General features: G+C 40.9%; 1 protein-coding gene across 1 annotated transcript in view; it reads right to left on the reverse strand.

Annotated features, from left to right (window-relative positions):
* Positions 1–11,269, reverse strand: part of stox1 (storkhead box 1) — a 30,538-nt gene extending 19,269 nt beyond the window's left edge. Inside the window, exon 1 of the mRNA XM_047352526.1 lies at positions 10,684–11,269. Within this exon, the coding sequence (XP_047208482.1) occupies positions 10,684–10,996 (313 nt within the window). The 5' untranslated portion in view covers positions 10,997–11,269. The remainder of the gene's footprint in view (positions 1–10,683) is intronic.
* Between the last annotated feature and the right edge of the window lie 3,634 nt (positions 11,270–14,903).

A 14,903-nucleotide genomic window follows, 5' to 3' on the forward strand; every position in this document is an offset into this window, starting at 1 on the left:
TTCCCTTGGCCCAATACTTGTGCTAGATGGCCGCGTCACTGCCAAGGACTACCGAACCATTCTTGAGGACCATGTGCATCCAATAGTTCAAACATTGTATCCTGAAGGCAGTGCCGTGTATCAGGATGACAATGCACCAATACACACAGCAAGACTGGTGAAAGATTGGTTTGATGAACATGAAAGTGAAGTTGAACATCTCCCATGGCCTGCACAGTCACCAGATCTAAATATTATTGAGCCACTTTGGGGTGTTTTGGAGGAGCGAGTCAGGAAACGTTTTCCTCCACCAGTATCACGTAGTGACCTGGCCACTATCCTGCAAGAAGAATGGCTTAAAATCTCTCTGACCACTGTGCAGGACTTGTATATGTCATTCCCAAGACGAATTGACGCTGTATTGGCCGCAAAAGGAGGCCCTACACCATACTAATAAATTATTGTGGTCTAAAACCAGGTGTTTCAGTTTCATTGTCCAACCCCTGTATATAGATATAGATATATATAGCATATATTGTATTTAGTCTTTCGTAACAAAATGCATTCCCATGGCTCTGCTTTCCCAGTTCCCATATCTTTCCTAATTTACACTGTCATGACTTTCTGTGTTCGGGGTTTTTGCCATGTTCTGCACTTGCTTTATTTCAGTTTATTAGATTCACTCTGTTGTTTAGGTTTGTTGTTACATCCCTGGTTAGATGTGTTAGTTTATATTTTCCTGATAGATTTGGTTCCCCCTTGTTTGTTCTTTAGTTAGTTGCTTCAGTTCATTTAGATGTTTTTCTGTTACCTCCCTGCACATTTGTGTTAATTACTCTCTCGCCCTCAGTGTTTTTCAGTCTCCCTTCCACCAGCTGCTCCTGATTCTCTCCCTGATTAGCCTCCTCAGTTCATTTGTCCTTCTCCACTTTCCTCAGTATTTATCCTGTCTCGTTTTCATTGTTTGCCACAGGTTCCTCCAGATTTCCACCCTGATGTCTACCCTGTATGTTACCCTGTTTGCTACTTGGCTTATACCTTCTCCATATCCGATGCCCTGCCTTTGTTCATGACCTCACCTGTACGTTACCATTCCTCCTCATTAAATATTCAACTCCGAACTCTTGTTTGCACTTTAGTCCAGCTAAACCCACACAAATTATGACAAACACATTTAGTTGTAAGCTTTATACAAACTGGTTTATTACATTTCTATACTTCTCCTCTGCTTATTTCAGTGGTGGTAAAATCAAACTGAGAATGAATATCTCCATGTCATGTTTTGTTCTAATGAAACATCCAAATAGTTTCTTGTTTTCTAGCCGTTATAGGCCTGTTGTCTTTATTAAATAAATACAGAAAATAAAGACAGGAGATGAGGAAAAGAGAGAGCAGAGAAAGAAAATGTAATAAAAGTGCAGCCTGAAACAAAACCTAGGCTTCTCTGTTTGCAAGTTGTCGGCATTTCTCCTACGACACCTCACCACAAAAACAAAGATACGCACAATAAAGGTTGGATTCAGCTAACTATTAATCAGGAGTGATAACATTCATTGGCTGCAGATGAAACCCATTTCCTGCGGTTTAACTGGGCTCATGCTGCAGTAGATCCCTGTGTTTATTATCATAGTTTTCAGAGCAGCACTCCCATCCAGTACCTGCTATGTGATGCATTGCTTTTTAATGTCCTACAACTGGTCCATAAGCAGTTTGCAATGGTTCTTCTGAGCCTTTTTTGATGTTTAACCACAAAACACAGCGTTCTTTCTGATCACAGAAACAAGTAATACATGATCCAATACAATACAGTTTCACAGCAACAATATAAGAACTTAAAGATAAGTCTTTTATGAGAAACCCAAGAACCTGCTGACAGGATTAGAGGTACACCAACATACTGACTGGCCAATAAATTAGGCTGGCTGATATTCTAACCCAGAAACAAACCACCAGTCGCTGCTGGCAGATGCTGATTTTATTTGTTTTGTGTGTTGGAAGTGGGATGGCATTGCATGCAGGTTAAGTAAGATATAGATACAAGTATACAAACTGCAAAATCTGCAAATTGTTGTGGACCTAGCTGTTTTTAGCAATTCAGCTAATAAAAGAGTATAGTGTTCAGACACTGAAGGAACACCTTCAAAAACAGATATATGTTGTTTCAATTTTTCATCAACTATTTTAAGGTCTTTTTTTCGTGTTTCCGATAAGCTCCACCATAGAAAGTCTTTTTTTTTAATATCCCAATAGGGTTTTTCAGGGGACTGGGTGTGGGATCAGCCTGGACTGCTATCACTGGGCATAACATCAGGTTAAAGAAAACAGTGCTATTTGATTAAGTCTTTCTAGCAACAACCTTAGAAAGTACAATTTAAAACTGTCAGTCAAAGAAAAAACTGACTTTTATTTGATCACATTTGTGTTAAAACTTCCCAGGTTTTACTTAATTGTTACTTTCCAGTCAGAAATATAGTGAAATCATTTAATCAATTCAATAACATAAAGTCAGACATTTATTAAAAAGTCTCAGTATCTAATACAACAGCATACAACAGATGACGGATCCCCATTCAAAAAATACATTTCTAGACTCAGCAACAGCAATAGTTGTATCAGTAAAAGCAAATGTTACAAGAGTGACCTTAATTTTGAAGATTTGATTAGAACAGTCAACAGTCATGTGACAATTGTGTGTCATATATTTTAAATGCGGCCATGAAAGTGGTCACCATGGCGGGTTATGTGCTGCTCAGACAGGTTGTAACTGGAGATGCAGAAGTGCCCAATAAGCAAAGAACACCTGGGTACTATATTGATGTATGTTGCGCCATTTGCTCTCTGAAATAAGTCCTCTGAAGCCAAATGACCTCAGGGTGGCTTGTTAGCAGCAAGGTTGTACCCTTTGACCCCTGCTGTTCAGTTAGGACAGGGTGGGCCATTTAGAGCCGGTAGAGCTCAGCAGGGGGTGTCATGGTTAATAAGCTGACATCTGGAAGAGTTATAACCATTAGTGGAGCGCAATGAGACTTTGACCAAACACCTTCATGAAAGGCAACACCCCCAGTGTTAAAACTACACTTTCAAGTAAAAAGAACAGAGCAGAAATGAAGCCTACTGTGGTATAAGCAAAGTAAATGATCTAAAGGCTAAATGAAGCATTTCAGGAATGTTTCACTGCTGCATGGTATGGAGAGGTAAATGAAACATACTCTTTGAAAAGCAAACCAGGCTTAAAAAGGGGTGCAGAGCCATGCTCTAGTCATCCAAAGTCACACTTGAGGGGGTACGTACAGCATGCCAAGCAGTGTTGTCTATAACTAAAATCAGAACTCGTCAATGTTCAGCAAGAAATAGTATGATTATAAAAATGATACAGGAAACCTTACTAACGTGGGTGACTACATGAATCCATGCTCCTCCTGTCACTAAGACAGTGGTAACACTCTAAATACAACCATTTAATGTCAAAGAGCCTCAGACTGCAAAAGGAGAGTCAATGACATTGTTTCCAGTGTGAATACACAGACCATTTCCAACTATGGCAGGGAATTAGCAGTTGGTATGATTATGCCTTAAAACTGTCCAAACAGTGGCGTTATCATTATCAAGGTATATCATGGTTATACTAATTTTTTATCTCTAAATGGCTGCACGGTGGAACAGCTTTAAGTGTTGTTGCCTTGCAGCAACAGATTCCGGTTCAAGTCCCGACCAGAGGACATGCAAGTTTGTCTTAATTTACCTTATGTGGGGGTGTTCTCAACATAAATAACCTTTAGAGTATTTTGAGCTTTGCTAAAGATGAGGATGGTGGAGTAAAAACAATACCAACCACAATGACAATGTTCCTATGTGGCACGATAAATAACCAAGGTGCAAGATACCGATCAAAAATATGCAACTGTTATTCCTACTACTGCTCATCTAATACAACATACTGATTATTACAGCTATAATAGTAATGTAAATGGTATTTGCAACATTTATTTTTATTTTTTAATATGATACACAGCAGAAATAATAAGCTAATATTAACTGAATACTTAGTGGCACTGTCTGCTCAGGTAGCCAGCCTGCAGTCGTAGCTTACCAACTATAGATTTAAAACTGCGTTACCTTAATAAGAGTGGCAGTCCTTTAGTTTCTGCTTTATCGCTGTCTTTGTTTCTTGTGAATTGCTTTTGTGAGGGAAACATGAAGAAACTTTCATGCAAGTGGTGAGGGATGATATATCTATATATATTTGATATATCACAGCATCACATTGCTGCTAACATAGAAGCAGACAGCTCCTTCTTCATGCAGCCCCTTCTTGGGGGGATTACCAGTCACTTAAAGACCGGCTGGGATTTATAATCTTTGTGTTTCCCCCTGGGCCTTTACCCAGCAGGCCGTGCCAAGTAAACTTCTTGAGAGATGCATTGTAATCAAGCATCTGAACCATCTCAGCAGGCTCTGAATGTGGAACATCTCAAGTTAAATCTAACCACCCTGCAGAGAATGCAAATTTGAAACATTTGTATTTGCGATATTTGAACAATTTTGAGAAGGGAGGGAATAACCAAGAAAGATGAATTAAGCAACCTAAATCTGCAAAACTTTTTTTTGCTAAATCTAGGGTAAAGGGATCTTGCTTCAGTTCTTTAATAGGTTTTTCTGAGTTCCACACCCAAGTTTTCACAGACAGCAGTATTTAAACCTGGTTCCCTGGTCTCTGTAAAAAACGTAATCATCACATTCGCTCTGTCAAAAGTCTCCAATTTAGTCTGTTTATGTTGTAAAAAACCATAACATTTGCTGGATTTAATAAAGATCAAACAACTTTGCTGATATAAAAGTTAATCAGAACTATTTATTGAAACAAGTCCCAAAAAAGAATATAAAATGTCTTCTGTTTTGCCCCTCATACTCTGTGCTTTCTTTATGGATCCCAGGTGTTTATAATAATAAATATGTCATCTAACCAGGATTACTGTAAAACTTTAGCTTATTATCCACGGTACAGTTAGAGCTGTCTAAACTGTCATGCTGGTCATTACTGACATAATTTTATAGGATGGATGAAGAGACAAGCCAACAAAGAAGAATGAGAAACACCCCACTGACCTGATTTGAAGCAGAGAGGTCATTCCCAGTACAACTGGGGCCCATTCCCACAATGATAACAACCCAGCCTGATCATACTAACTCCTTCTCCTGTCTGCTTGCCTCACCACAACTCCCCTCCACCCTGCCTTCACTTCCCCCAATCATACTGTAGATGGTGGAGCAACAATCTTTGCAGACTCAGGCTGCTAACTCTGATAATCAGACACGACCAGCAAGATGTTATCCAAGATTCAATCAGTTATGTTGTTGCTTTTTTCTCGGACTGGAGGTCTCTTCAGTTATGTCAACTAACCTCAGCCACATCTGGCTTGCTTCAGCTTTACGTCGCCTAAAAAAGCCACTTAACTCCGTGGAGCAGTAAAAGCACGTCCCAACCTTGCTCCGTCCTGGGAAAGGAAATAGGGCTGTTTGAAAATGCACTGTAGCGCATAACTCATAACATTTCTCTTTTGCAGCTGACATTTTTATATCAGGACAATGTCAAGGCCTTGAAATTCCCTGCCTGATATCAATCTAGGAGTCGGACTTCCACACAGTCCCTGACCGGCTGTGAAACGTAGAGGGTATTAATCCTGGTAGCAGGATAAGCGGCTGCAGTCGGCAGCCAGTTGCATGGTGATTCACTGCTGACCAGCTCCCAATGAGAAGGCCATAAACCAGGCTGTGACATCAGGCCAAAGCTGATTTCCATACAAACTGCTGCAAAGAATTAGCTTAAAGTGTAGTTATAGGTAGGGATGTACTGAGAAATAAGCTGGTGACCAGAATCGAACGATTTTCAGCTTGATCCTGATCATTGATCGACTAGTACAAAGCTCAAAATCCAATCTCTTTCCGACCACGTTAGTTCTACCAGGTGGCACTCTGTGGTGTAAATGTGATTACTAAAAACTCAAAATAGGCCATTTCAGGTTCCAGTGAGTTGTTTAAAATAAAGTAGGAAGAATCCCAGAGATGTAAGAAGCAATTTAAAAGGAAACCGTATTTTTTACAACATGTCAACATACAGGGGTTGGACAATGAAACTGAAACACCTGGTTTTAGACCACAATAATTTATTAGTATGGTGTAGGGCCTCTTTTTGCGGCCAATACAGCGTCAATTCGTCTTGGGAATGACATATACAAGTCCTGCACAGTGGTCAGAGGGATTTTAAGCCATTCTTCTTGCAGGATAGTGGCCAGGTCACTACGTGATACTGGTGGAGGAAAACGTTTCCTGACTCGCTCCTCCATTGGATGCACATGGTCCTCAAGAATGGTTCAGTAGTCCTTGGCAGTGACGCGCCCATCTAGCACAAGTATTGGGCCAAGGGAATGCCATGATATGGCAGCCCAAACCATCACTGATCCACCCCCATGCTTCACTCTGGGCATGCAACAGTCTGGGTGGTACGCTTCTTTGGGGCTTCTCCACACCGTAACTCTCCCGGATGTGGGGAAAACAGTAAAGGTGGACTCATCAGAGAACAATACATGTTTCACATTGTCCACAGCCCAAGATTTGCGCTCCTTGCACCATTGAAACCGACGTTTGGCATTGGCATGAGTGACCAAAGGTTTGGCTATAGCAGCCCGGCGTGTATATTGACCCTGTGGATCTCCCGACGGACAGTTCTGGTGGAAACAGGAGAGTTGAGGTGCACATTTAATTCTGCCATGATTTGGGCAGCTGTGGTTTTATGTTTTTTGGACAATCCGGGTTAGCACCCGAACATCCCTTTCAGACAGCTTCCTCTTGCGTCCACAGTTAATCCTGTTGGATGTGGTTCGTCCTTCTTGGTGGTATGCTGACATTACCCTGGATACCGTGGCTCTTGATACATCACAAAGACTTGCTGTCTTGGTCACAGATGCACCAGCAAGACGTGCACCAACAATTTGTCCTCTTTTGAACTCTGGTATGTCACCCATAATGTTGTGTGCATTTCAATATTTTGAGCAAAACTGTGCTCTTACCCTGCTAATTGAACCTTCACACTCTGCTCTTACTGGTGCAATGTGCAATCAATGAAGACTGGCTACCAGGCTGGTTCAATTTAGCCATGAAACCTCCCACACTAAAATGACAGGTGTTTCAGTTTTATTGTCCAACCCCTGTATGTCTGCAGTTCGTTCAAGCTGTGAGAGAGAAAAAGAGACAAAGACTTCAGCGGGTAACAGGAAGGCCACAGCAAAATTGCTCTTTCTCCTTTTAAGGTTTCAATGGAACAAGTTGGTTTTGGAAGTGGTAGCAGCCTTTTCAAAATATCTGAGTCATGATAAAACTTTCTCTGGATAATAAAAAAATAGACAGACCTGTTTTAGTAATGCTAGCTGTGCTAACTGCTAATGTCAACTTGTAATCATATAGCCCTCATTTTGAAAATATTAGTAACACCCTGTTTTACATCGACCGCTCTCTCTCTCTCACACGGGAGTTTAAAGCAAGGCTAAAAAACTGATTTTAAGTGCTGTTCCTATTTTCTTCATTGGAGTTCTTATGAAGAACAGCAAAATCTGCCAAAATTGGTTTCGGCAGATCAGGGGTGTCATTTATAAAACATTGAGTATGATCTAAACTAAAATGTATGTACAGCCAAAAGCAAAGAATGGCGTACGCCAAACAAAATCCAGACTTAAAAAAACCATGCGCACGCACACCAGTAAGCATATTCCCCTTCATAAATCATAGCTGCACCTCAACGTGGTTCTGCTTCATGTTCCGCCCTCTACAAGCCCACATTCAACCATAAATGGTCAATGCAAAGCACCTCATGAATGTCTATGTGTATTTAAATTACCCATCTGATCAATGTTATTTCATGGTTAACATTGGCAACCACGGAGATAAGAGCAAAGAAACGCAAAGAAAGACAGAAATGGATATGTTGGTATGTGAGGTGGAGAGTCGAAAAAATACCATGTTTGGTAGCCACAGTAGCGGCGCTACCATTTAAAGGAAGGGTTGTGTCTCCACCGTATTTAAATGTTTACAGCACTCCGCGTTATTGCCCCACACCTTGTCACAATTTATGTGTTAATCTGTGGTACACATCACCCTGGTGATCATCGGGGAGAGGAATGTGATGGGGAGAAAACTGATGAGATGTGCCGACTTTGATTTAAGATTTAACTTGACTTATAGGCATTTTTTTTTTTATTTGAAAGGTTGTATAGTTGGGGCTCACCACCACAAGCATAAATAACACTGCTGTTTTACTTGCACTTGATGAAGTCGATCTATGATTAAAATTAAATATTGAGTAAATGTGTGAGTGTGAGCTCACCATTTGCGTTGCCAGTTTCCCGTCTCCAAAACAAGCGTATATATGGGTCAGAGTTTGCGTGAGGGATCACACATTCTCCCATCAAGTTTGTATTTTACAGATCACAACCTTTGCATGGAAAGTGAGGTATGCCAGTTTTAGGCCTCATTTGTGTGTACGCCACTTGTATAAATGAGACCCCAGAGATTTACAAAAACTGTAGATCGGAAATCAGTCAGCAAACTCTGCATCTCAAGTTAAAGGTGACATTAGCATTCAAATTATTGTCAATTTAAAACAAGAACAACTTGACATTTTGATGTCTCCCTTGCATTCAGTTCTGAGGTAAACCATGTCTGTGTTCATGACAGCAAGTTCAGTTTCACCTTTGGCCTATTTGCTGTTTGTTTGTTAGCTAAATCGAAGTTTAGGGTCACAAACTGTCTCCCACCAGGACGACGTGTCAGCCTCACCCCCTCCTCTCCCACTCCACGCCCTCCCAAGGTCTCCCTCTGTGTGGTCTTTGCATTCCTTTATTGACTTGTCTATGCACTGCTAAATCTTGGCAGAGCCAAGACACAAAGTCAGCAAGTAGATGGTAAAGATCAAACATCATAACCTTCATATTCCAAGTGTTGCCAGGACAGTAAATATCCAAGATCTAACCTTTCTGCATCACAAAATCTGAACCTTAGATCTGCTTTTTGAGTGGAAAGTCAAATTACAGTTTTAAAGTGAGAAAATAAAAGCGATAACCATGTGTATCTCTTCATAATAATTAGGTCTAAGACCCACAGAAGGTTGTCATTTTCTGCTGCAGTGCGTGCTCTCCACATTAACAACCTATGAGATCAGGCTATAGGAGGCTCCAATAAAGGGTTTCCATCCCTACTTCATTGTTTCATCTCAGCTATATTCTGCTTTAAAACACAGCCAGAAAATATGAACAATTATGAATGGTTACACTGAGCTTTGGTAACAAGCTTTGGTAAACTCACTGTGTCAACAACTAAGGGATGCTGTTCGATCAAGAATTCGCTGGGCTGCGGCGGGGCGTGGTGTAGAGGTAGAGCATGCATATGCATATAGGCTATGAATCAGCGCAACCATTCAGGATTCGATTCCCGACCCTGTGACCTTTACCGCATGTCTTCCCCCCTTCTCCCTCTGCCCATTTCCTGTCTATATACTGTGAAATAAAGGCCACTAGTGCCACAAAAATGTTAAAAAAATACACTGGGCAGTAAAAATTCTTTCAACCTCCTATGTGAGCGCTCATAATTTGTGTTTTAAAGATTATCTCTTCAGTGTAATAACCTAATGCAGGTTTGACTACAGCTTTATATTTTATACAAGAGGTGATTGCTTTATAGTTTATAGTGCTTACACTATGCAGGATGGATCCCCATTGACTGAACATGCAAAAAAGAAACAGAAAACTACTTTTCGTCACAACTGCTTGAGCCGCCCCATGGCAGGACACCGGCCTGGGCAGGAAGCCATACCTTCAATTTCAAATCAACACCTAGCCAGCTTAAGACCAGCATGTCTGTTTTGGGCCTACTTCAAATCTCCCAGTCTGCTCTAGTGTCCGCTCGACCAGATAGCCGGGTCTGCTGAGGTTCTCTACGAACATCCACTTGCAGCCCCTCCCCTGTTTTTGCATGTAGAGGGCCTGTCCATGCTGGAAAGTCCAATAATAACCTCAACGCGAAGGTGGCGCTAAGCACACAACAGATGAAGGAAACAAAACGGTCAGATCTTGAGGAGAAGAATAAAAAAACTGCAACAAAATTTGTTTTAAAACAATACAATGTAGATCATCTGTTTATAACTGTAGTTATTTTGTTGTATGATTATAGCAGCAGCAGGAGTAAAATTTGCTTCTCTGCTATAAATAAAGGTGTTTGGGTAATATTTTATTGTTTGGTAATAATATTTAGTTCACACCATGATACCATGAAACTGTGCTATTTTACTCAAGGTTATCAGGTTGTGAGAATCTCCCACCAGCCCATGAATGCATACCACCATGTAGACATGCTTTACTATGTCTTCCAAACAGAAAACCACACTTTTATTGTAAAACTAAGCCTTTGGCCGTTAAATTTAATTGAAGTTTGTGGCTTATCCAATAAAACTCCAAAGAAAGCAACAGTGCTCCATCTGATACCTATGTGTTAGTCTGTGTTTATAGCTTTCACCCACTTTTTCCATTCTTATAAACAAATACTAATGGGACTCAAATAAAAAGTCACCTTGTTCTAATGCATTTTTCTGGTGATTCTAGCAACTGTGTGGACATAAAATGCATCTAGGAGAGCAGATACTGCAGGGCAGTTACATACCAACAGCTTTAATAATGAATCCCTTTGGTGACCTCAGAGCCCTGCGCATCCACGCTTCCCTCAGCACCTCCAAGTTGTTTGCGTTCCCTTGAATGAAAAGCACCAAGTTTTCCATCCATCCCTGAAAGTATACCTCAGCCATGGCCTTAACGAGTCTCTTATTCCAGAAACTGCGCGAGTTTTGGGCTTTAAAGTCAGCAAATATCTCCTGGCCACTCGGAGCATTTGCTTTGGGTAAACTCTCATCGTCCGGGCCGAAGACCACGGCGAGCGAAGCTCCGGAAAGCTGGACGAGCCGCTGCTGGTGGGACATGTCTGAAAAGCCTTTTATCTTGCTCAGAGGGGTGCGGTCATGGTCTAAATCGAAATGCTGTCTTTAAAACACAAGTTTCCAACATAAAATGCCCAATGCACGGTGGATTTTGCCATGCATTTCTCTGGACGGGTACCGAACCCTGCAGCCAGCGCAGCAGAGCGGACTGATTGTGTCGGCTTCCAGGGGAACGAGTGACGGTGGCAGGGAGGAGGAAGAGGAGGAGGGTTCTTCAGCCTGCTAATGCTGCTGCTGCAGGGACACACACAGGTGGACCTCCCACCGACTCTTCACAGGTGTGTGTCTGCTGTCAAAGGGAATTCCGCTTCAACCATTTTTAAAGCGAATTACAGTGAAATGACAAAATGCTTTAAAGGAGAAACGAACTATGCTGCAGCTCCGTTTTAAGTATCAAAGCTCGGCTACATCTGCTGTAAGCAGGGTTTTATTTGGCAGTCAGCCAGTGCTTTGTTAAAGACACTTCAGCAATCAAATACTGGCAGTTATATATTTTAATAATCTTAAAAGGCCAACACAGATAAACTCTGATTTAAAATTACTTTTATTAGAAAAGGAGTCCAGAAAAAAATCATTCTATAATTACAAATCTGAACAACCTGCCAGTTTCTCTCCTGATACCCTTAAATAAAATCCAGTGGAACCGATTGCCTTCAGAAGCCACTTAGTAAATAGAGCCTAACAGATTTATGTGAGGGCCTCAGAACTTTGTTAGTGAACATTAGTAAACAAATAGCATCATGAAAACCCAGCGGCAGGTCAGGGAGAAAGTTGTAGAGATGTATAAATCATGGCTTGGTTATAGAACAATATTCCAAGCTTGAAACACCTTACAGGACACTGTCCACTTCAAAAACAGATAGCTAACATTGCACATCACCCCGAACACACCAGTGTGAAACCCAGTGGTGGCAGCATCATGCTGTGGGGATGGATGAATGCAGCCAAATGCAGGGCAGTGCTGGAAGAAAGAGTTATGGATATTTTTGCAACGTGCTGTATCTCTGGAAAACATATTTACTTCTCAGACAGTTTTATTTTTATAAATATCCCCTAACAGTATGAGTATCTTCAAAAAACAAAACTCAAAGCTGTGTGAGTCATCTAAATTCATGGGTTCATTAGATTTATGTGTCTCCCTCTTCATGACTTATTTTGTCACTGTCATATATAAATAATTTAACATTGATGCCAGAACAAACTGGTTAACTTAAGACATAGTGATCTCATGAGAAAAATGAATTCCCATGGATAAACATGACAGAAACTTGACTTAGTGCATTTCACAACAATGACCCCACTGGAGAAAATGCTGCTTCAGTGAAAGAGCATGAGCCTCGGCCACAGGGAGCACATTTGCTGCTAAAATGAGAACCATACCCTCCCATGCTCTTAACCCCATTAGGCACAGTTTTTTTTCTGATGCTGAAACGGGGATTGAGCCTGAAATGCACACAGACATACACTTTATCTCAGAGGGGCCAGAAGCTTTGATTTCAGCAGCACTTCAGCCCCTGAAAGGTCTGCATTGGGCCAGTATGAGCCTCGGTGTGGCATTAGAGCTTTTGGAGGAACAGGATATTATGCTTCCTCTGTACATCACCTCAGCTTGCACAGGATGAATTGTGTATAGTCTGTTTCAACACGCACAGAGAGGAAAGCTGAAGGAATATAGAGAAAGCTTGTCCTGTTAAGGATCTGTAATGCTGTGGGCCTGCCTCTCCTCCCATGTTACATGATGTGGCATCATGAACTCTTTGAAATACCAGGGGATCTTGATAAAAAAAATTTGGTGCCCCTACCAGAAACCCGAAAACAAGCCACCATTAGGTCTTTCAGCAGGATAGTTATCCAAAACATATGGCCAAATCAATACAGAAACATTTCACCTGAAACATAATCAACCTTCTTCCAAGGGTATCTCTGGACCAGACCTGTAAAAAACCTGTGGTCTGAGCTGAGGAGAAGAGAGCAAAGGAGGGAACCAAGGACTCTGGATGATCTAGAGAATTTTCAAAGATCTTTCCCTGTGCATGCTTCAACTTTTGTAAATATTAGAATATTAGAGAAGTCCTTATCTGTTAAATATTCTGAGGGAGATAATGCTATACGATAAAGTTATTTTATCTTAAGCAATTTTATTCCACTTAATCAGTAAATGTTTCAGCTAAAGGTGTTTGCAGTAAATGAAAACAAAGTTTTTTTTTTTTAAAACATTCTCCTCATATGGTGAACAATCATTTTTCTTTAAATATTTACAATTTTTTTTATTATTGTGAAGCACAGCAATCCTTTCACTAAAAATAAAGTGAATTCTCAACACAGAAAGCATATTTAGGGAATAGCACGCATGTGCGATGACACCAAACAATATGAAAACTGTTTGCTTTATGTGGAAGTCTGTAGAAATGCAGTATTGTTCGCTGCTGCAAGCTTCCTTCAGATAAAAATATTGGCACGCACTTTGTTTAGCTTGAAAATAGACAATAGGTTCTTAACCGCATTCAGAATGTGAAAGTTTTGTTTTCCAAATGTTTAGTCTGCTGGCAGGACTGATTATTATAAAGCAAGGTTCACTGAGATACAATAAGGATGTGAAATTCTGCACTCTAAGCCCTGATTTTTAATTAACATACATATGTCTTTCTCTGGCTGTGACTGAACCAGTTTCAAAGTGGTATCAGATGTCCTGGAAGTTCTAACGGCCTCAGCGTGATCACTATGTATATTTTCCATATGATAATTTCAGGGAACCACAGCCCTGAGCTTTAGGTTCGCGTCTCCACATACAAACTGAAACATCTGGTCCTGCTATAGGAGGCTGACTCGGAGGACCAGAACAACCCCACAAGACTCTCCCTCAGACCCAGAGCCAAGATTAAATATGACCTGAATCATTCCTAAGACATGCAATTCCTGTATGTGCGCCTATATGTATAAGTAATAACTTTTGCACCAATGAAAACCCTCTCTTGAACAAGTTTTACATGCATTTTGGAGGGAGTGTTACGTTCTTGCTTGGGTTGGGATGGCAATGAGACAATCACTCTTAACAGAGAAACTGAAAGGGTCCCTTCTGCATCACATGTTGGGTGTCAAAGGTCATTAGCAGGTCTGTTGTAGGGGATTTCTTCAGTATCCTAAACCTCCTTGTTAAACAAGCAGAATACAATGAGTTCAATAGATTTAATGTTGTTGGAAGGTAAGAAAATACCCAGAAAACCTCTGCTTTAAGTTACAGTGCCTTGCAAAAGTAATCAGACCCCTTTAACTATTCCACATTTGTCTCATTACCACAACCAACTTCAATGAATTTTAATTGTTTGACTCTACAGCTTTGCTAATTTGGAGGTTAGGGTTAGGCTATTTTCCTTTGCAACATAGCTCAAGGTCAGTCAGACTGGATGGGAAGCATCTGTGAGATCAATTAATTATTGACTGGGCCGTTCTAACACATGAATATGCATTGATCTGTAGCTCTGCGAAAGTGGAATGGTTTCCACATTGCTTTGTATTTAGCTCCATCCATCTTCCAACTGGTTCCAGCTTCCCTGTCCTGCTAAAGAAAAGCCTCTCCACAACATGATGCTGCCAAGACCCTGTGTTAACATAGGGTTGGTGTATTTATGGTGTTTTTCTTCACACATAGTATGTTGTCAGTCAGTCAGTCATTTTCTACCGCTTATTCCATAGTGGGTCGCGGGGAATAGTATGTTGTATGTAGGCCAAAAGATTTTGATCTCACTGCACCGTTTTCCACCTGTTTGCTGTCTCCATCACAAGACTTGGGGCCCCACTTTTCAGAATTTTGTTTGTAGAAGTTTGTAAAAACCATGCATCTTTTTCCTTGCACTTCACAATCTCGTTGGTCCATCCCATAAACTCCCAA

The sequence above is a fragment of the Girardinichthys multiradiatus genome, chromosome 22 (assembly GCF_021462225.1).
Source record: "Girardinichthys multiradiatus isolate DD_20200921_A chromosome 22, DD_fGirMul_XY1, whole genome shotgun sequence".
In the NCBI taxonomy this organism is placed as follows: domain Eukaryota; kingdom Metazoa; phylum Chordata; class Actinopteri; order Cyprinodontiformes; family Goodeidae; genus Girardinichthys; species Girardinichthys multiradiatus.